Source organism: Nyctereutes procyonoides, unplaced genomic scaffold, assembly GCF_905146905.1.
Source record: "Nyctereutes procyonoides isolate TBG_1078 unplaced genomic scaffold, NYPRO_anot_genome, whole genome shotgun sequence".
In the NCBI taxonomy this organism is placed as follows: domain Eukaryota; kingdom Metazoa; phylum Chordata; class Mammalia; order Carnivora; family Canidae; genus Nyctereutes; species Nyctereutes procyonoides.
Genome location: NW_026575044.1, coordinates 7048358 through 7068759, shown reverse-complemented (window position 1 = coordinate 7068759; position 20402 = coordinate 7048358). Strand labels below are relative to the sequence as shown.

The 20402-nt window shown below is 38.9% G+C and overlaps 1 protein-coding gene across 12 annotated transcripts in view; it reads left to right on the top strand.

Annotated features, from left to right (window-relative positions):
* The window catches only part of CEP170 (centrosomal protein 170), a 134430-nt gene extending 121228 nt beyond the window's left edge, over nucleotides 1-13202 (top strand). For 11 of the 12 annotated variants that reach the window (XM_055323748.1, XM_055323747.1, XM_055323746.1 and 8 more), the window contains 4 exons: nucleotides 2846-2934; nucleotides 8157-8250; nucleotides 8941-8992; nucleotides 10861-13202. In XM_055323748.1, coding sequence (XP_055179723.1) covers nucleotides 2846-2934; nucleotides 8157-8250; nucleotides 8941-8992; nucleotides 10861-11147 — 522 coding nt within the window. In that variant the 3' untranslated portion in view covers nucleotides 11148-13202. The remainder of the gene's footprint in view (nucleotides 1-2845; nucleotides 2935-8156; nucleotides 8251-8940; nucleotides 8993-10860) is intronic. The other variant, XM_055323745.1, reaches the window with a different exon arrangement.
* The last annotated feature ends 7200 nt before the right edge of the window (nucleotides 13203-20402 follow it).

Below are 20402 nucleotides of genomic sequence, written 5' to 3'. Positions count from 1 at the left end.
AAAAAAATTTCCAAAAGACATAAACAGCATTTTACTGAAGAGAAATTACCTAAGATCTTCAAAATACAGAGATGTTCAACTTCCTGAGTATTTAGAGAAATACATTTCAAGGCTACAGGGTGATTCTTGTTCAATTTACAACAAACTAAAAAAGTCTTAAAATATTAAGTAATAGAGAACGTGGATACATGGACTCTCATGTGTTGCTGATGGAGGTTAAATTGCTGCAGTCACTTGGGAAAATGATTTGACATTATTTCCAAAGTTGAACATAAACATATCCCATGATCATATGACACAGTTTTACTGCTAGTAAAATACTCAAGAGAAACCCTTTCCTATTAACAAAAGCCATCATGCAAAAGGATATCTATAGTACCACTGTGGATGCTAACGAAAACTTGGAAACAGTGTAACAGTTTTTATCAGCAGAAAAACGAATCTACAAACTGGCATGTTCACAAATTGAATAATTACAGAATAATCAAAATAAATGAACTACAGCAGTGTGCCACAATATGTATGAATTTTAGCAATATAACATTAAATGAAGGAAATAATTCCCAAAAGATTACATATAATATGATTCTTTGTTATACGTTTTTAAAAGTGAAAACATATGCTTAGGACAGAAATAGGTACAACAAATGATATGAAAAGGAAAGCAAGGGAATGATGAATGGAATTCAGGATATTGTTTAACCTAGGTGGAAGGTAGCAGGGAGATGGGATGGAGGAAACCAGAGGACCAGTGGTAGATTATATCAGTCAGCTACTTCTGCATAACCACAAAAATCTCAGGGATATAGAGCGGTAAGTATGTATCACACACCTGTGGGTTACTTGGTATAGCTCAGCTGGACAATTAAAAGTTGTAGGTTGAGTCCAGGTCTTCCCACGTGCCTGTCATATTGCTTGGACAAGTGGGCTAGCCAAAGCTTGTTCTTGTCTTACTTATATCAGAAACAGAAGAGGGCAAGCCCCACCATGCAGGCACATTTCATGTTCATGTCATTCATGTCTGCTCATATCCCATTGGTGAAACCAAGTCATATAGTGGAGGTCAAAGACAAGTAACCTCTTCCTTTGGGATAAGGAATGAGTATTTTGGCCATCTTTTCTGTCACCTGGTCGTTGCTATATTCTAGCTTTTGTTTTGGCTGTTAGATTATTATATTAAAGAGAAAGAAAAAGTAGTCTAAATTGAACTTGTGATTTACGTCATGAATGAAGAATTACGATTAATTCTGTGTACCTAAATATGGCTGGTGAGAATCAGGTATAGAGAGGTTTATTGAGAAGATTTATGATAATGGAAATTAGATGAAATGAGTGTGGGAAAAATTCAAAGATATGGAATTTATTCACCAAAGAATGGTTATTTCAAATAGCACCATGGGAAGAGCTGATTGAGGAATGACATGCAGTGGTAGTATAGGTAAAGGCTTATTAGGATGTGGGTAGAAGGAGAAATTAGGAAGTAGCAGTGGACAAGAAGGGTTTAGTCATAGGTTGGCATCCTGTTAATCCCTAGATTTATGCAACAGGAGCTAAAAGTTAGTATGTAAGAATGTGTATGTTTGCAGTATACTACTGAGTAGGAAAAAATGTCAATGGCAAAGCATGAAGCCAGTTCCATAGTTGCCACTGCAATATCCTGGATAGTTTTAAAACACACTCTGTCTTTGCCTAAGTAATAGATGTCTTCCACTCCTGCTTTGGCTTGTTTCCTTAAGGCTCACAATATACCATTATGTTTGTTTAGCCTTTCATTCCCTGTATGTTGCTGATCACATCCTAAGTAACTTTTTATCTCTCGCTAACTCCACACGGTAGGAGTTATTCTTAGGTTCTAGTTTTCCATGGCACCTTCCTTATTTACACTACCCTTCACTGAACTCCTTTTCATTAGAATTCGTGTAACACTGAATCACAAAATTTAGTTATGTTCTTTGAAAAAAAAAAAATTTAATACTGTTTCCTATATACTTTAACTCCGGCACTGATCTTGAAACCTGCAAGGTCATATCCTATTTTCTGGATTGTCTTGCAGAGTCTAGATACGGTTCTGAAATACAAAGAGGTGATTTGGGAGCCCACACCAACCCCAAGTTTTCTTCTCTAGCTTCTGCAGACCAAATCCAGCCTGCCACCTGTTTTTGTAAATAAAGCTTTATCTCAACACAGCCCGGTCCACTTACTTACATGTTATCTATAGCTGCTTTCACAACAATGAATTTAGTAGTTGTGACAGAGACCAGATAGCCTAAAATCTTTACTCTCTGGGCCTTTACAGAAGAAGTTTGCCAACCCCTATTTTTGCCCATAAATTTCAACTAGGGTGGTATCAACTGCCATCATAAAAACTTACTTTTTAGAATAAATCTTTAAAAAGAATCTCTCCCACTAGACTCTGGCCAAAGAGCAAGGATCATAATCTTCTTGATCTCTATATTCATATTATTGGGTGAAAGTATAAATAATAAACTGAGTATTCTAAATTATTTGTATTTTCCTTTTTATGATTATTTGATTTGGAGGCTAGAGAGATGGGATCATGATAGTAATTGAAGATAGGATTATATGGATTATTTTTTAAAATTATATGACCAAAATAATATGGAAACCAAATGAGTTATTTTTTGAAAAGGAACTCCTTTATCATTATTTATTTCTCTTTCTCAATTTAGTTATACATAACTCAAATGATATTCCTCATTGATTTTTTTAATTAAAATTAGCATAAATACTAAATCCCCCTAAATATAGTAAGCTGTGAGTAGTGTTCTTGGTGTTTATACAATACAGTGATAATATTTTAATTTATTTTCTTTGGATGTTTCAGGTCATGGGAGATAATCTGCTGCTGTCATCCGTCTTTCAGTTTTCTAGGAAGATAAGACAGTCTATAGATAAAACAGCTGGAAAGATCAGGTACTGTTCTGTTACTCAAACCTTCTGGCTTATATTGTTAGGAGACACCTGTTCCGTGCTGTGCTCACTTGCTGCCACCTACAGCTGAGAGGAACGAGTGAAGGCCGTGGCACTGAACTTACACCTGCCACTGTCACGTTCCTTCTCTTTTTCATAATAGCCAGAAGCTATAAGTAATAGCCAGAAGCTAGACCACATGAAGGGGGCAGAAAGGGAAATAAATGTCCTAAGTAATCACCCCTTTATAATGGAGAGTTAACAGCTATAATTACTTAGATTAGTTTTGTTAATAACCAGGTACAATTTACTCCTCCACAAAATAATAGTGAAGTATTTTAAATTAACAGACCTTTTGGGCTTCTTTCATAAGACATGAAACTTAAGGCTAGTTTTCATCTTCCTCATCAGTAAAGAAGACGGTACATAATCCTGTCAGACTCAGAATACCTGCTCACTCGCCTGCCTTGTGCACTCAATCGTGAGGGCATCAGAACTGTGATGGACAAATAATATGCAGTCAAAAATCATTCAATCCGATGAAATTTGAAGACTTCATTCCCATATAAGAGTCTTTTATTTTTTTTTAATTTTTTTTTATTTTTTAAGAGTCTTTTAATTAGCATTATTTCATTTATTTATTCCTTTGGTTAATAATCCTTCCAGTATGTCCTGGTTTTAGAATATAATTTTAGTGGAATTATATTCAAAATAACAATTTCATCAACTTCAACTGCATTGCGTACTTGAAGCAAACTTCAGGCATGCGTGATTTCTGGTATTAGTAAGTAGGCATGTGATTAGACCCTATACATTTGTTAGTTATTGTATAATAACTTATTAGTTAGGCTTAGGGTTTTTTTTTTCCTACAAATTTCATTGAATGGACTTCATTTTCTGGCTACATGCTATATTGGCAACTCATAGGAGGACGGGTTGTCATGGCAAAGGGGAACTCTGTGACCTATGAGAGAAGAAGGTAGGATCAGCAGACTTGGAAGTTTTGTAGTTGCTGGGAAACACACCTAAGATGATAGTAGAGTACTGATTGCTTAATCACCAAGTATGATGAAAATAAAAACAGTAGGCTCAGGGCACATGGGTGGCTCAGTGGTTGAGCATCTGCCTTTGGCTCAGGTCATGATCCTGGGGTCCTGGGATCGAGTCCCACATCAGGCTCCCCACAGGGAGCCTGCTTCTCCCTCTGCCTATGTCTCTGCCTCTCTGTCTCTCATGAATAAATAAGTAAAATCTTAAAAACATCAACAGTAGGCTCATTTATAAGCCCAGTCAGAAACTACAGAATGTGATATTCATAAATAGCATGCAACTAATTTAGTTTCTTTAAAATCAAATGCAAACCTTAAAATGCACACATTTTTAAAAAATATTTATTATTCATAAGAGACACAGAGAGAGGCAGAGACATAGGCAGAGGGAGAAGCAGGAGAAGCAGGCTCCATGTGTAGAGTCCCATGCAGGACTCAATCTCAGGTCCCCAGGATCATGCCCTGAGCAAAGGCAGATGCTCAACCACTGAGCCACCCAGGTGTCCCAAAATGTACACATTTTTTAATTTAGAAAGAATCAAATACAATTTTATATTGCTTATATGTTGAAATAATTGGTCATTAGTGTTTGATGAGGATCTAATCATGGTAAAAACACATTGATTTGAACATAATGTTATTTAATTGTATGGCTGTCTATTTAAGAGAAATCGTTTAGATAATTTTTTTCCAAAACTATTTCAAAAGTATCTTTTAAAAATATTGTTTAAGGTGTTCTTTAAAAAAAAAAAACCCCACATAAAAGTGTTTTAAACTACTATTAAAAAATAAATACACTACATAAAAGCAGTTTGCTTTATCTTCCAGTTCCCATATAGCTAGATTTTGCATGGTATTAGATAGTCAAAAGCTGGGTTAAAGTAAGAGGGCTAGGAGGTGATGAGAGTTGACACTGGAGAGGTAAGTGTCACTCAAGAGTTTGCACTTTATCTAAAAAGCTGTGGAAGGCTAATATGTTAAATATGGGCTCCCTTGATATCCCGATGTTATCCATAGAAGTACCTGTAAGTCTCATTATATGGTCATGTGACCTGCCAGCTGGAAAACTTTGACGTCTCCTCACCTACTACCTACTGAAATACAAGTCCTCCTCCCACACTAACTGGGTCCCCATCTGCTCATTTATTCATCCAGTACATTCTCATAGCACGTCTGACTGATACCATTCTCTCTTCCTGTTGACTATTCCTCAGTCCACACTGAACTCATCCCTAGTTTTCTCCAAAAAAATACTTTGTCCCTTTGACATTTAATTAAAATTGAGACCAAAGAACACATTCATTGGTTAACTCTACTGTCTCAGAAATTTGACACTGTGAGCATTAAATTTTACTATTTGTAAAGCACTATAACAGGCTCTCTGGAAGATAACCAGGAAGATAGAACATCATGCCATCCTTACAAGGTTTACAATCTGGCCAGCAAGGCGAAGCATATAGGCAATTACTGTACAAGGTAGTCTGTGCTAGATCGGTGCCCAGTTAGTTAGAGGTAAAGGCAGACGAAGGGTCACTTTGACCTAGGACAGTGAGGGTAGGCTGTATAGAGGGTTTCATTCAAAGGTGGGTATTTTAATCAGCACATCTAAGGAAGAGAGCCTGAGCCCTTTGGATGGAGTATCAGGGTAGTTTGGGAAATGACTGGTCCTTAAGTTTTGTGCCAGGAGTTACAAACTCAGATGCCTAGCTGATCCTAACAGTATGCGCCTATTTAAATTGCCCCCATACTTTCTATGGGCACAATTGGAAATATTTATACAAAAACTGTTTTACAGCATTCTCATGGTATTCTATGTGAACGTGACCCTCTGAAGCTGTGTAGCACGGCCCTCTCTATATGCACTACCAGTTTGTAACCCTGATTTGCATGTGTTGGGGGATGGGCCAGAGAATAGATAGTAAAGGTCTTAAAATATGAACTGGAGACTTTATTCTAAAACCAATTGCTTTATCGAAATGAGTATTTAGCTAAATAGTTATCTGAAAAAAGTTATCCTTAGCATTTTTACTGTGTTTTCCATGTTAACATTTAGTCTGACTACTATTTTACATCCATAATGTGATAAGATCACTCAAAAGCCATGAATTTTTTTCTGAAAGATCTATAGTGACCTTTAAACAAAGACAGCTAAGTTCTAGCCATTATGGCCTGGTCTAAAGTCATGACCTTGATCTAGTTTTCTGATTCCTTAGTATTTAAATAGTATATTTGAGCCTACTTCCTAAAGTCAAAATGCTAAATTTGGTTTCTTAAATCCATAGCACCATACTCACACATCATCTTTTTAAAGTAAGTTTCTTATCTCTTCAGTGGCTTGGAGGTCCGGGGGGCTTTTCAAGTGAGTCAGCAACCTCAGGTGACCATCCTGAGCCATGTTCAGCAAAGGTGATTTATATATCCTTTAACAGTTTGAGAAGCCTAAGCATTAGATCCGGTAGCCAAATTCAGGCAGACTTCACTGGGTTTTTAGCGCAGACTTGCTGTATTATATACAAGTCCATTCTCATTTCAGAACTATGATGACAGTCTGATGCTGCCAGTGACTTACAAACCACATAATTTACTTACATGCCTTCATGTCATGGTCATAACAGTAACAGCTCTTAGACAGCTGGCAAGGAGGTTTACTAGTTTTTCCTGTTTCAAAAATTTCACAGAAGAATATTCTTATATCAGTTTCTAGAATTATTATTGCCCTTTAAGGAATGGAGATGTATAATTGCAGATGTTCTGGACTTAATTTGATGTTGATGAATTTCATGTTTTTCAAACTTAAGTTAAAAGTAAGGCATTTTGATCTTTAAAGAAATACAAATAATATAATTTAGTGTACTACTTAAAAACTGATCAGCTTCTAGTAGTAAAAATTTACTTACCTGTTAGTGTTCATGTTTATATAAGGCAATTGAATTAAATTTCCAGGCTATTGGGATCCCTGGGTGGCACAGCGGTTTAGCGCCTGCCTTTGGCCCAGGGAGTGATCCTGGAGACCCAGGATCGAGTCCCACGTCAGGCTCCCTATATGGAGCCTGCTTCTCCCTCTGCCTGTCTCTGCCTCTCTCTCTCTGTGTGTATGTGTGACTATCATGAGTAAATAAATAAAATCATAAATAAATAAATAAATAAATAAATAAATAAATAAATAAATAAATAAATAAATTTCCAGGCTATTTAAGGCTCAATAAAGAAATTTTAAAAGAAACCAGAAAGATGCCTATTATTTATATCTCTCAAACTGCCAAGTCATATCGAGGATAACTACTTTTGGAAGACAAATCAAAACTTTGTAATACTTTTTTTATAAGTTAAGATATTTGAGTTTAGGGATCCCTGGGTGGCGCAGCGGTTTAGCGCCTGCCTTTGGCCCAGGGCGCGATCCTGGAGACCCGAGATCGAATCCCACATCGGGCTCCCGGTGCATGGAGCCTGCTTCTCCCTCTGCCTGTGTCTCTGCCTCTCTCTCTCTCTCTCTGTGTGTGTGACTATCATAAATAAATAAATAAATAAATAAATAAATAAATAATAAATAAATAAATAAATAATTAAATAATAATTAAAAAAAAAGATATTTGAGTTTAGCTTCTAATGTAAGGATAATTATTTTTATTGGCAGTTGTTTTTATCAAAAGGATAGTGTCTTAACTCCTATTGGTTATTATAACACAAATATACTAACATGAGTTAAGATTTTTAAGGAAAAGCACAGTGAGTACTCCAATTTTCAGCCTTTTAATCAATAATTGATCATACCTAATTCAGTCTATTTTCATCTTATGTTTATACTGCATATGCTCCATCTGAACAAAGTTGTGTTTTAGTAAGTGCTCATTTTATGGTTAATTACAAATATTAGATAAAATGTGGGGGCTATCTCATCTACATTTGTTTTATATTTGGGTTTCAGTAATAGATGGAATAAGTATGAAAGGATTTATGTGTGTATTCATAACCACTCACTTTTTTAATACAGATTTCTCACATAAATGAGTTTATTGGTAATACTGGTTCAGTACTTTATTTTCATTTGTGTAATGTTTAGTGGTTTCTTTATCCTTGTGTAGCTTTGAAAAAATACATTGTTTTGGTATCATTGTTAAACATATGACAGGTTTTTAAAACATGGAAAGTAAAATGCTTATGTTTTCTGATTTCTAGAATATTATTTAAAGATAAGGATCGGAACTGGGATGAAATAGAAAGCAAGTTAAGAGCTGAGAGTGAAGTCCCTATTGTGAAAACCTCAAGCATGGTATGATAATTTATCTTGAACATTAAAACATTTTAATAGACAGGTTTATTTTAAAGGAACAGTGTGCTTATTTTTGAAGTGTTTGTTGATTTAGATTTTAAAAAGATTTGGCACAGATTTGGCAAGTTTTATGCCTTCAGCTGTCTCTCACAGGGGTTTAAAATGATTGCTTCAAAGTTGCAGACAATATGAAGGAGGAACTTTCTTTATGTTTCTCACTAATACATTATTGTTCTTATAATAATTACACACTATAAATAGTTTGAAATAAAAGCTGAACTCAAAGAGAAGTGGACATGGATCATTTCCTTTAACTCAGTAGATTGCTCAACTCCTTCTTAAGAATCTGTACAGGTTTTCGTGGCTCAGGGAGTTGTCCTAAAACTGAGATCACAGTTCATGTATTTTTCAAAGAAAATCTTTACGCACTTTCCAAATTGTTATAGGGTTGATCAATGCAAGTTTTTCAAAATCTTTGCTTATACGATAGTATTATCTTAAACCTTTCATCTTTTATCATTATCTCATTGAAAAAATAATTAAACATTAAAGACTTTAAATTTTGAATCTCATCATTGAGATAAAATTGATATTAAGTATTCCAAATAAGAGGAGTGGGAGATTCACTGCTTATCAAATAAAAGTGCCTTATTTACAGTAAACTAATTTTTGTCATTGCTTTCCCTACAGGAGATTTCTTCTATATTACAGGAGCTAAAAAGAGTTGAAAAGCAGCTACAAGGTACATTTACTACTGAATTAAGTAGGAAGAGCTTATGATTTCAGACAAGTACATTCATTCTAAGTGGTATCTCTTAAAATATTCTCATTGCTACAGAGTGATTGGTTAAATATAACAACATGTGGATAAAAATAAGTTCTACATATTCAAATCACTTATAAGGAGGAAGTTTTAAAACCCAGTTTGAATAGGAGTGCCTGGGTGGCCCAGTCCGTTAAGTGTTCAGCACTTGATTTTAGTTCAGGTCACAACCTCAGGATCATGGAGTCGAGCCTTATGTCAAGCTCTGCACTGAGCACTTAGTCTGCTTGAGAACTTCTTCTCTGCCCTTCCCCCTGCTTGTGTACTCTCTCTCTCTCTAATATATGAAAAATACGTAAAATAATGTATTAAAATGTATGTATGCAGCTCAGGATGCTTATTAACAGCTGGCATTGTTTATTCAATTTGACATCTCAAGTTACATTTATGATGTAATCCAAATGAACTTGTATTCTGATACAAATAACAGTTGTTTGGGTAAACCACAGAAGAGTGTATATTGGCCAAAGGGAGCAGAAAAGGAAGGAGAAAAAAAAAAGAGACTCTGTTTGCCTTCTTCCTGTACTTTGACAGGGCCATTATTTCTATATGTGGCAGATCTTACTCAGGCATTAATGCCTGTGTGTGTCTTGAACTAAAAGTCTGCAGTGGTACAAAAGCAGCTTCCAGAGTCAACTACTCAGTCTTTGTTGCTTGAATTATCAAAGGCTTAATAAGTGGGCCCTAGCTAAGTGATTCTTAATATCTGGTCAGCCTCCATACACTGAAGGGTTATGTTTTACCCAATGGGGAAAAGTGTCTTGCTAATAACACAGTGAGTATTAGCTGGTAGAGCAGGAGTATACTTGAGTGATTCCTGTATCAAAGGCACTTCCTTCTGCCATCTCCCCACTCTACCTGATGCCAAGTTGAAAATCACTGCCTAAGATTTTTGCTTGTCCAGTCTCTCAAGGATCTTTTGGACTGAAAGCTGTGCTTTCACTGGCTCCTCCCGTGGAGTAGCAGGTCTCTATGGCCTGCTGGAGCCACCATGGGGTATTTGTATCTAGGTTCTGAGGGCATCCCTGTGGCTCAGTGGCACACACACACACGGCTGATGACCCCACACTCTTACCAGGATGAACATTTTGTGGTAGCCTTCAAAGCGTGTTGATGTTCTCCAAGCCTCCCCAAACTTCAGTTACTCTGACCCCCTTCTTAGCGGTGAATCTCCACTTATCTGAGTGGTAATTACAGCTATGAGTCTCATTAAAGTCCACCTGGTGTTTTCCCTATCTTACAATGATGAAAGCAAATTTCAAAAAGATCTTTCTCAAATTTTACATCTTCAAATCTTAGTCTTTCAGCAGACTCCAAAAGGCCTATATGTGAGCCTATTCAGGGCACCAGAGAAAGCATTCAGGTCCATATAATCTACAATAGAGGTCAGGCCCAGAATTATTAAAAATGAGTTTTAAATACAGTATCAAAAGGATTAGCCAGGGGCAGCCCAGATGGCTCAGCGGTTTAGCACCGCCATCGGCTCAGGGCCTGATCCTAGAGACCCGGGATCGAGTCCCACGGTTGGGCTCCCTGCATAGAGCCTGCTTCTCCCTCTGCTTGTGCCTCTGCCTCTCTTTCTTTCTCTCTCTCTCTCTCTCTCTCTCTCTCTCTCTCTGTCATGAATAAATAAATAAAATCTTAAAAAAAAAAAAGGATTAGCCAAATTTAAGCTCATACAAGCATCAGTAGTTGAAATATTATCCAAGTCATAAGCACTGTTTACATCCAAATTTAACTGCATCTACAATTATCTTTTTTCCCCCATATTCTTGTTTTCCCTTCAGCAATCAATGCGATGATTGACCCAGATGGAACTCTGGAGGCTTTGAACAACATGGGATTCCCCAGCGCTATCTTGCCATCTCCACCAAAACAGAAGTCTCCCGTGAATAACCACAGCAGCCCGGGTCAGACACCGACACTTTGCCCGCCAGAAGCTAGGGTTCCCCATCCTGCTGCTATCTCAGTGTCAGCTGAATTTGAGAATGCCGAGTCTGAGGCTGATTTCAGTATCCATTTCAATAGGTTCAACCCTGATGGGGAAGAAGAAGACGTTACAGTACATGAGTGACTTTCTCTCGATGGTTAAAAACCAGTACCTGTGGATGACTAGGAATACTGGAAGCAGCATAGTGTTGACTTAACAAAACAAGATCGCTTGATCAGCTACAATCTTGTTCTCTCTGTCTTCTTAATTTTATTTATTTATTTTTTACCTATAATGTGGTATCCTATTAATCCTTCAGACCATTAGAAAACTACGTGATGCACATATAGGAAAAAAGCAGATTGTGGCAGTTTCGCCTTTTGTGGTTTTATGATTTTCAAATTGAATTCTCTCATTGCATCCTTTCCCTTCATAGATCTTTGTTTTTTTTCTTTAAGCCATGCTGTGACCTACAAGCAAATTAAATACCCAACATTTCTGACCCCCATGTCTTCTGTGCCAAGCTGCTCCCGAAATGGACTTCCTCTTCATCTGTACAGATTTGTTAAACGCTTATATTTACTTCTTAATAATAGGATTTATATTAGTATTCATTACCATTGGATACAATGACATATTACTCTCCACAGTCCTGACCTTTCAAAACAGTCGTTCTTGTGTTCTGAAATTTTCCAGCATATATGTGATTTATATAACTTTGTTGCTACGTAAATTGTCTTGGGGTTTACGGAGATGAACTATTATGTTTGCACTAAGATTTGCCGGGAGTGGTAGGTGGACATAGCTGTATATCAATAAGGAAGGACTAACCGTCTTTTTTGTATATAGGATATTGATAATACTGTATTTGTTTTAACCCCTTGGTGTTTTACTCCACTTTCAAAATGCTCAATTTGGCACTTTTTTCAAAAATTTTTTTAACGGAAGTAAGATTTTTGTCTCATTTTAGGGCAGATGATAAGTAGACAGATTAGACTGTTTAGGTGGAGTATATTTTTTAAACTGAAAACATGTATATTGGTCCTGTGTTACCAAGTTTATATGTGACAGTTGAAAAAAAATCCCCTTGAGATGATCATGAGGTTAAGATTTGCTTTTTTAGGAGACTTGGAGAACCAGTAGTCATAAGATTAGTGGATAGTTTCACTCCCAAGCAATGAACTGCTTCTGTGTGTTCCCCAGTAGGACCCACTAGTAAATCCTGTCCGTCTTACACATTTAGAAGGACCCTGCGAGACCATAATGATGAAGGCTCGGGCCTATGCCACTAAACAGGAAGCCTGTGGAAAAGTACCTTCTGTAAACTTGTGTTTTCTCCTTCCAGTAAGTTCACATTTGGATAAGTTTTAAAAGAAAGTCATTATCTTTGTGTTTCCAGAACACTATAATTTGGGCGAATCTTAATTCCTTTAAATATTACTTAGTAGACTTGGATTTCCCCCTTGACCCTATCAGTCTATAAAGATTAATACTGCAGTTTTTGCAACTTTTACAAATGGTCTTTAGTATTTCAGCAATAATCCTGTACTACATTGGTTGCAAGAGACTAACTCTGGACGTATCAAAACTTTACAAGATTTAAAAACTCCTGTAATGTTGGGCCAGTTAATAGAGATGCAAAAAAAAAAAGAAAAAAAAGAAAACCCACAAAAAAACCCTTTTTGTAGAGATGTAAAAAACAAAAGACTGTTGTATAATGAATCTCATATTTTTCTTTAAATTAAAAAAAAGGTAAATGAACTCTTCTCCTTGTAAAGCTAAAACTTCTCCATTCTATCTAATAAAGGAAGACTGAAAAAAAGTTTTAAAGAACATGAATGGAATGATACAAAGATGCTTTGAAGGAGTAAGTGAAACATTAAAACAGGGTCCATTTGAAGAAAAAGTCAAACAAAATAATCACCATCGCTCTCTCTTTTATTTAATGTTTGGGTACTGATTATATCCCCATGGAAGTAGAAGGTAAGGAGTTGTTTAGGAAAATATTAGCATCTACTCTACTTACATTATCCTTTAAGTGTTTACACCGTTTTGTTCAATTATAAACATTTGGCCTTTTACTATGTTATTTTTATTTTGTATGAATACATTTCCTCCTTATTTATTTTTGTTACATTTATTACTTATGTTATTTTGTTATGCATTTACAACTCCATTTTTAAATAAAGTGTTTCTGGAACTTTATACAATGATTGTACATTTTATTCTACCATCTGGACTGTTAATACTCCATCAGTTTACCAAGTAACTATTTATACACCATTTTCCAAGGCTTAGCAAAACAAGGAATTCCTTCAATTCTAATTAATATGTGATAATCGTAAGACTTCACAGTATTTTGACTCAAGAAGAAAACATTTTCTTAGCAGATTTTTGTAAATCTCATTCTCTTAGCTTAATGTAATATGTGCACACAAGGCCTTTATTTCTAGCTGTCCTGGAATCATTAGAAGGCTTTATGACAGTGATATATTTAGGGAACAAAGAAGAAATTTAAAATATCTTGGACATCCTGAACTTGAGAACCATCCATTTCGATTCATTTTCTTTCATTGTGTCACCCACACCCTAGAGCCTTGAATGTCTCCCTATTACTGTTCAACATTCTGTTCCTTATCTTGACCCTTGGAGGCTTTTCATAATCTGGTCCTTATGTGTCTGTGTATACCTGATACAGATTGTCCCACGAGTGCCTTACAGTCTGGAGCTTCTCGCTGCCTCTCTTGCTCCTTCCTTCCTGCTGACGCACTGCCCCCTCCCCTCCCTTCTTCAGAGGCCTACCAACCACTTGACTGGGCCCCAGTACAGGGTACTGCCAGGCCCTTGCATCTTTCTCTTCCCTTTCCCCCCTGCATATACACATATTTCTTCCTTCTAAATCACTAAGATAATCTTTATTTCCTGAACAGATCCTGTACTTTCAAACATCTGTAGTGTTTCGCTTCCCAACTCTGCCCTTGGCTTGCTTGTGATCTCTCTGCCTGTCAGGACCTGAACTTTTGACAAGGGAACTAGACTTAGAAGCTTGGGTTCCAGACACATCCCTCAATAGCTAAAATATGTGTCTCTGTCTTCCAATCTGCAGAATGAGAGCATTGTTGTCATTCTCTGCATCCCAAGTGGAGTCTAGTCCATGTGATCTGTGGCCATGAAATGGCTCCCCTTCCTCTTTTTCTCCAGAAAGCCTTCTCTGATTCTTTGTTCTGTAAAACCTTCTCTTCACTGTATTCTAACACCTTGTCCTTTGTGATTAGCCCCGATTATAGGTCTATTCAACAATATGTACTAAGTGCCTAACACCTATTGGGACTGGGTTACTGGCAGTGAGAAGTAAGTGGTCTACTAAGATTCTCCCTTCTCTGAAGGAGAAACAACATCCCTGCAGATCACAGGGTGCTGCAGTGCTGGGGGAAAGGGCCAGGAAGGGCGGGACCTACAGAGGCAGACTTCACTCTGACAGCCAGCTCAGCACAGCCAAGAGGGTTAGAAGAGGGAAAACTACCTGATTTTCTCATTACATTTCTAAGCTCATACTCCCAGACCAGATCCCTCTGGCTACCACATCAGACCCTACCATTTGGCTGGTAGTCTCTGGGAACTCCTTTTTTAGGTTTTTCTAGAGCTGGTGTTCACGGAAGTGTTCCGTGGCTGCCATAGTGGTGACTGGGCCAGGGGCCAGGTGAGAAATCCTTCTCACCAGGTTGTGCTAACCCATTTGGAAGCAGATAGAAATTTCAGGAAAACAACCAGAATCCAAGCTTGTTGGGAGCCTGTGGCTTGGATGAGGAAACTGACAGCATCAAGGATCCATTCTCAAGAGAAATGGAACATTCTAACCCATTAGACCTCACAAGTTTTCCATGTTTTACATCTTAAGAGAAAAAGCACACTAGGAGCACAGGCACTATAAGATAAAAGTGGGCTCTGCAATGGAAAGTTATTTGGCCATAAAAAGAAAGGAAGTACCGATGCATGCTACAATATGGATGAACCTTGAAAACATTCTGACGAAAGTAGCCAATCACAAAAGGCCACTTATATGATCTCATCTATATGAAAGGTCCAGAATGGATAAATATATACAGAAAGTGGACTAAGTGCTGCCAATGGCTGTGTCAGGGCAGGGGATGGGGAGGTTAGGGGGTTATAGGTCAGGGATACAAGGTTGCTTTTGGGGTGATTAAAATGTTTAAAATTGATTGTGGTCATGGTTGCACAATTCTAAATATACTGAAAGTTGTTGAACTGTGCATTATAAGTAGTTGAATTATAATACTGTATATCTATATAAATTAGGTATGTGAATGAGATCTCAATAAAGCTCGTTCCAAGAAAAATGAGTAAGAAAAGTAGTAGAAGGAGGGGGAAGTGGGGAGAGAAGTGCAACATCAGGTGGAGATGGCCGCTCATCACTGTGCCTGGAAGTGCCAGCTTGCACCTGTTAGCATTCTGCTTGAGCTTATATATGTCTGTCCTCTGCAGTTGGCTTTGTATTGAGTTTCACATCTTACTGTTTCCCCCAATAGCTGATGATTTAAATAAATAAAATCTTTGCCATGTGTTCTTTTTTAAACAGAGAAAATAGAATATGTGAAGATTTTTGTATCAAAATGTGCTGTATTGCAGGATGCTTGGGTGGCTCAGTGGTTGAGCTCAGGACCTTTGGCTCAGGTCGTGATCTGAGGGGTCCTGGGATTGAGCCCCATATTGGGCTCCCTGCACAAAGCCTGCTTCTCCCTCTGCCTGTGTCTCTGCCTCTCTCCTTGTCTCTCATGAATAAATAAATAAAAATCTAAAAAATAAAATAAAAAATGTGTTGTACTGGGAGAACTGGAAGCCAAGAGAAGAGTCAAGACTGTGTTCCTACCAAAAAATTTGAATATCAGTCTAAAATGAGCAACTGCTATTGCTGACACTGTGCTAGGTTCTTTAGCATTTCATATAAAATTCACAACAGGGCAGCCCGGGTGGCTCAGCAGTTTAGCACTGCCTACAGCCCAGGGTGTGATCCTGGAGACCCAGGATGGAGTCCCACATCAGGCTCCCTGCATGGAGCCTGCTTCTCCCGCTGCCTGTGTCTCTGCCTCTCTCTGTGTATGCCTCTCATGAATAAATAAAATCTTGAAAAAAAATTAAAAAAATAAAATTCACAACCACCCAGAATTATAATAGATGAGGATTATTAGTCCCATCTTATAAAGGAGTAGAGGCTTGAGTTAAGTAAGAGGCTCTGGGAGTCAAGATTTGGACCTGGGTCTAACTGACTTCTATCGTCTTTATTCTGTCATGAAGTGACAATAGAGCAGGGTGGTAGTAGAAAGCCACTCAGTGGTGCTAAAAATCCTGCAACTAAGTTAAATGTATTTTAGGCAAGTGATTTCAACCCTAGCCTGTTAATCGGTAATGAGGGGGCAGATGATTGGTTGACTAGCTAGCTGGTCTCTGAGGTATCTTCCTGTTATATTAGTGTTTAGTCTCTGACCTTCAGATAGTGTACTCTTGGCTCTCTTCCCCAGATTTGTGGCAGAAACCTACCTTGTTACCTTCATGGTAATTCTGCCTCTCTTATCCCCTTTAGCAAATGACTCACCAGATCCTCTCCCTCATTGTTATTCTTAAACTGCTTCTCCCAGAAATCGTCCAGTTCTATGGCTCCATCATAATAGTTGACTCCTTCCCTTTGGCCCACATGAAGAGTGTCGGTGGTTTGGGCCGAACCAGGATGTCCTAGTCATGATGACACCACTTCAAAGAGAAAGGGCCTAGCAGTTACCGAACCTCTTCTATATGGCAGGCACTACTTGACCACGGCTGTATTTTGAGAATTTGTTTTCTCTCATATTTCTCTCTTTGGCCAACCAATTGCTCCTAACCTCTGAGGAGGAGGTTTTACAGGGCAAAACCCACCTGTAATGAACTCTCTGGTTTTGAGATTTTGAAGACCAAAGCCCTTGGGGGAAGTGATATGACTTTCAGAGAAATGAAATGAAAGTAGATTCTCAGGCTTTGAGAGAATGCCTTAGCTGGAATTTAAAGAGAGAAGGATACCTTCTCTAGCAGAAAAATGAGGATCCCCTAGTCCTGGGAGCAGGGGGAAGGGGAGAACAGTTGCTCTAGCTTTACTGCAGTGCCACCCAGGGGATGGGCAACATTCCCAAGGGAAGCCATGGCACAGTGTATCTGGCATGTGGGCTATTGGTAGTGTGGGAAGTTCCTCATGACCTGGTCTCCACCAGGAAGGAAGAGATGGTAGGCCTCTCAGAGGTAACTTCTGTGGACAGCTTGACACAGTGTGGAGTTCTGTAGCATGCCCCGATGTGGGGTGGGATATCTCAAAAAGAAGTCCGGTATCCTCCCAGCTGCAGTGATGGGGTGCCTGAAATGAAAATTAAGCTGGTTTAGAGAAAACATGGTCTACATATCCAAGTGTGTGGATTATGGACCAATCTGTATGTAAATATCTATCTATACATCCACATCTATGTAGGTATCTAGAGATACAGATCTGTCTACACAACATGCTCTCCTCATAGGCATATAGTATGTATGTGTATCCAGCCATACCTCAGAGATATTACAGGTTGGGTTCCAGACAACTGCTTTTACAAGGTGAATTGCACAATAAAGTGAGTCAAATGAATCGTTTGGTTTCCCAGGACATATAAAAGTCATGCTTACACTCTAGTCTGTTAAGCATGCATTAGCATGATGTCTAAAACAAACAAACACACCTTAATTTTAAAATACATAGGTAATAGCACAGATGGGGCTTGCATATACATCACTTCACCTGGGACATTCTTGGCAAATTATAAACAGTGCCCCCTTCTATGAGCAGCCTCACTCTCAGGGAGCCCTGGAGACAGGTAGCAGTGAGGAGATGGGCATGCACAGCGCAGGGGGCTTGGCCTCCCTGTCTCCCTGCCTCCCCACTGCGCTCGTGGGGAGGGACAGTCCCCGGGACCCAGCCAGGGTGTGCACCCCAAGCCTGTACTGCTGAGAGAGCCATTTTAAGGGCAAGGAATAGAAAATTATAAATACAAAATATGGCACTGAAGTGAAGATTTATTTAGAGTGAGATAAGAAATGACAACTAATTACAAGTTTCGACACTACCACAGCATCACCAAACCCAGAAAAAGAAACCTCTACCATATTTTTTCCCTGTATTTTGGGAATGCATTCCCTGTGATGACTTTGCTCCCCCTACACTGTTACACATCGGATCTCTGTTACACTGTTCCACAGACCAGCGTCCAGCTCCACACATTGCCCGCCTGGTTTTTTCCCACTACCCGCATGTTGCCTGTGTGGGGCGCTGCTGAGCATGTTCATACTGTGTCTGCACCATCCTGTCATGCCTGCCGGTGGAGTTGGCACCAGTGGCTGGCAGGAGAGTTTCTGGAGACCATTCCTACATTAGAAAGGTAGCAGCAACACCTTAGCTATGCTGAGAAGAGACAGGGAACCACATAATTCTATCCTAAACTCAGACATAATATATCCTCAACTCCCCTTATCCATGCCATGACCATTTCTTTTATATGTACATATGTAGTAGCAGTACAAGCAGGGTTCATGCCCAGGTCACTTTTCCCGGGACATTCCTGGCAAATTATTAACAGTAACCCCTTCCATGAGCAGCCTCAATCTCAATGAGGAGGTGGGCATGCACAGTGCACGGGGCTTGGCCTCCCTGCCTCCCTGCCTTCCTTCCTGCCTGTGCTCTTAGTTTTCACCATATATGTGGGACAAAGGGAGAGAGAGAATCTCAAGCAGACTCCACACCCAATGTGGAGCCTGACCCAGGGCTCAATCTCATGACCCTGAGATCATGACCGGAGCTGAAATCAAAACTCAGATACTTAATTGAGTAAGCCACCCAGTTGCCCCAGTCATGACCCTTTCTGTTGTCACCTGACACTGGGGAAGTATGCGTGGGAGGGAAGTTGAAAATGGAAGAGACAATAGCTTTAACAATTGCAAATTATAAGCCTGTCTGGAACTTGCCCTTGTCTTCCCCTGCCCCATGCCTCTCTAGCCAGAGCGCTTGGCTTCAACCCTCTGGAAATGTACTAGATCACTTATTCATTCAGGAACTACATTTTGAACATCTCTTTACCCTAGGCACTGTGATTAGCACTGGAGTGTGGCAAGGATGTCAGAAAACTTCCTGACCTGGAACTTTCTGGGCTGCCACACATTAAAGCTGGTTTCCTCACTTGGCATCAGTCCTGATACAAAGTCTTCCGACTCACAAAGCAGTTTGGGGAGGGGGGAAGATTTGTGAGCTGGAGAGAAGCTTCTGCTTGCTGAGGCCCCTTTGTTCCCTACCCCCAGCCAATCACTTAGAGATTTCTGGAATCAAACATCATTATCACCCGGAGGCACTATCTTAAATTTACTGCAGGCATCAAGGAAGGTACTCCGAAAATCTTCAGGAGGTGAGCGATAGATGCCTTGACTTGAAATGCCGGCATTTTATATTCATAAGCTCATTGCAGTGATCAGCAAAGTACTCCTAAACTTAACTTATGACTTTCCAGCTACTGTGTTCTATTAAGACCCTGGGAGAGTCATCAGTATATCCTGAGGGAGGGAGAAATCTGCCAGAAGATATATTTTTAACCTGTGTCGTCCTGGCCTTCTAATTCCAGCAAAATAAACCAGATATAAAATCTCTCTCCCTCTTAACACCTAAAAACACTGGGTAAAGTATAACAAAAACAGTTTTAGTAGCATACCTTAATTCTAAATTTCCCAGTGTCAAGGATTAAGAAGGAAACCGAAATACAGAGCTGATTCTGCATCTGGCAGAGAGATTGCTGGTGGCTGGTTCCTGGTGAGCAGAGGCTTGGGTGCAGGGAAAGACATGAGCCTCATGTGTGTGCATGCGAGGCAGTCAGAATGGAGATTTTCACATGAGCCACCTCAAGGAGAGGGGGACCTGGCATGAGAATGAGGCATTATTCGAGGAGAAAATAGAGGATCTTTTCCCAGAAATGACACAGGTCCTCAGACTTATAAATAATAGTAAGTCTCAAGCCTGATATATTTTTCTGAAATACCTGGTTATGTTGTAGAGAAATTGCAGAACACCAAAGTCAAAGATAAAATCTTAAAATTAATTGAAGAGAGAAGAGACTTTTTTTCACCAAGAGCTCCAACTAGACTTCCCAACAGCAGCTAGAATGTAGGGGACTACCATATTATTTCCGGGTACAGATGCATGCAGAAGTACAAAAGCATGTATGGGAATGACTCACACTAATACCTGAACTGAGCTATTCCTAGAGATGGAGAGAAGAAGGAGGTGGACACTGGGTGAGTCTTAGTTGGGTCATAATGTTGTGTGTATTAAAAAATAGCATTTTGCTT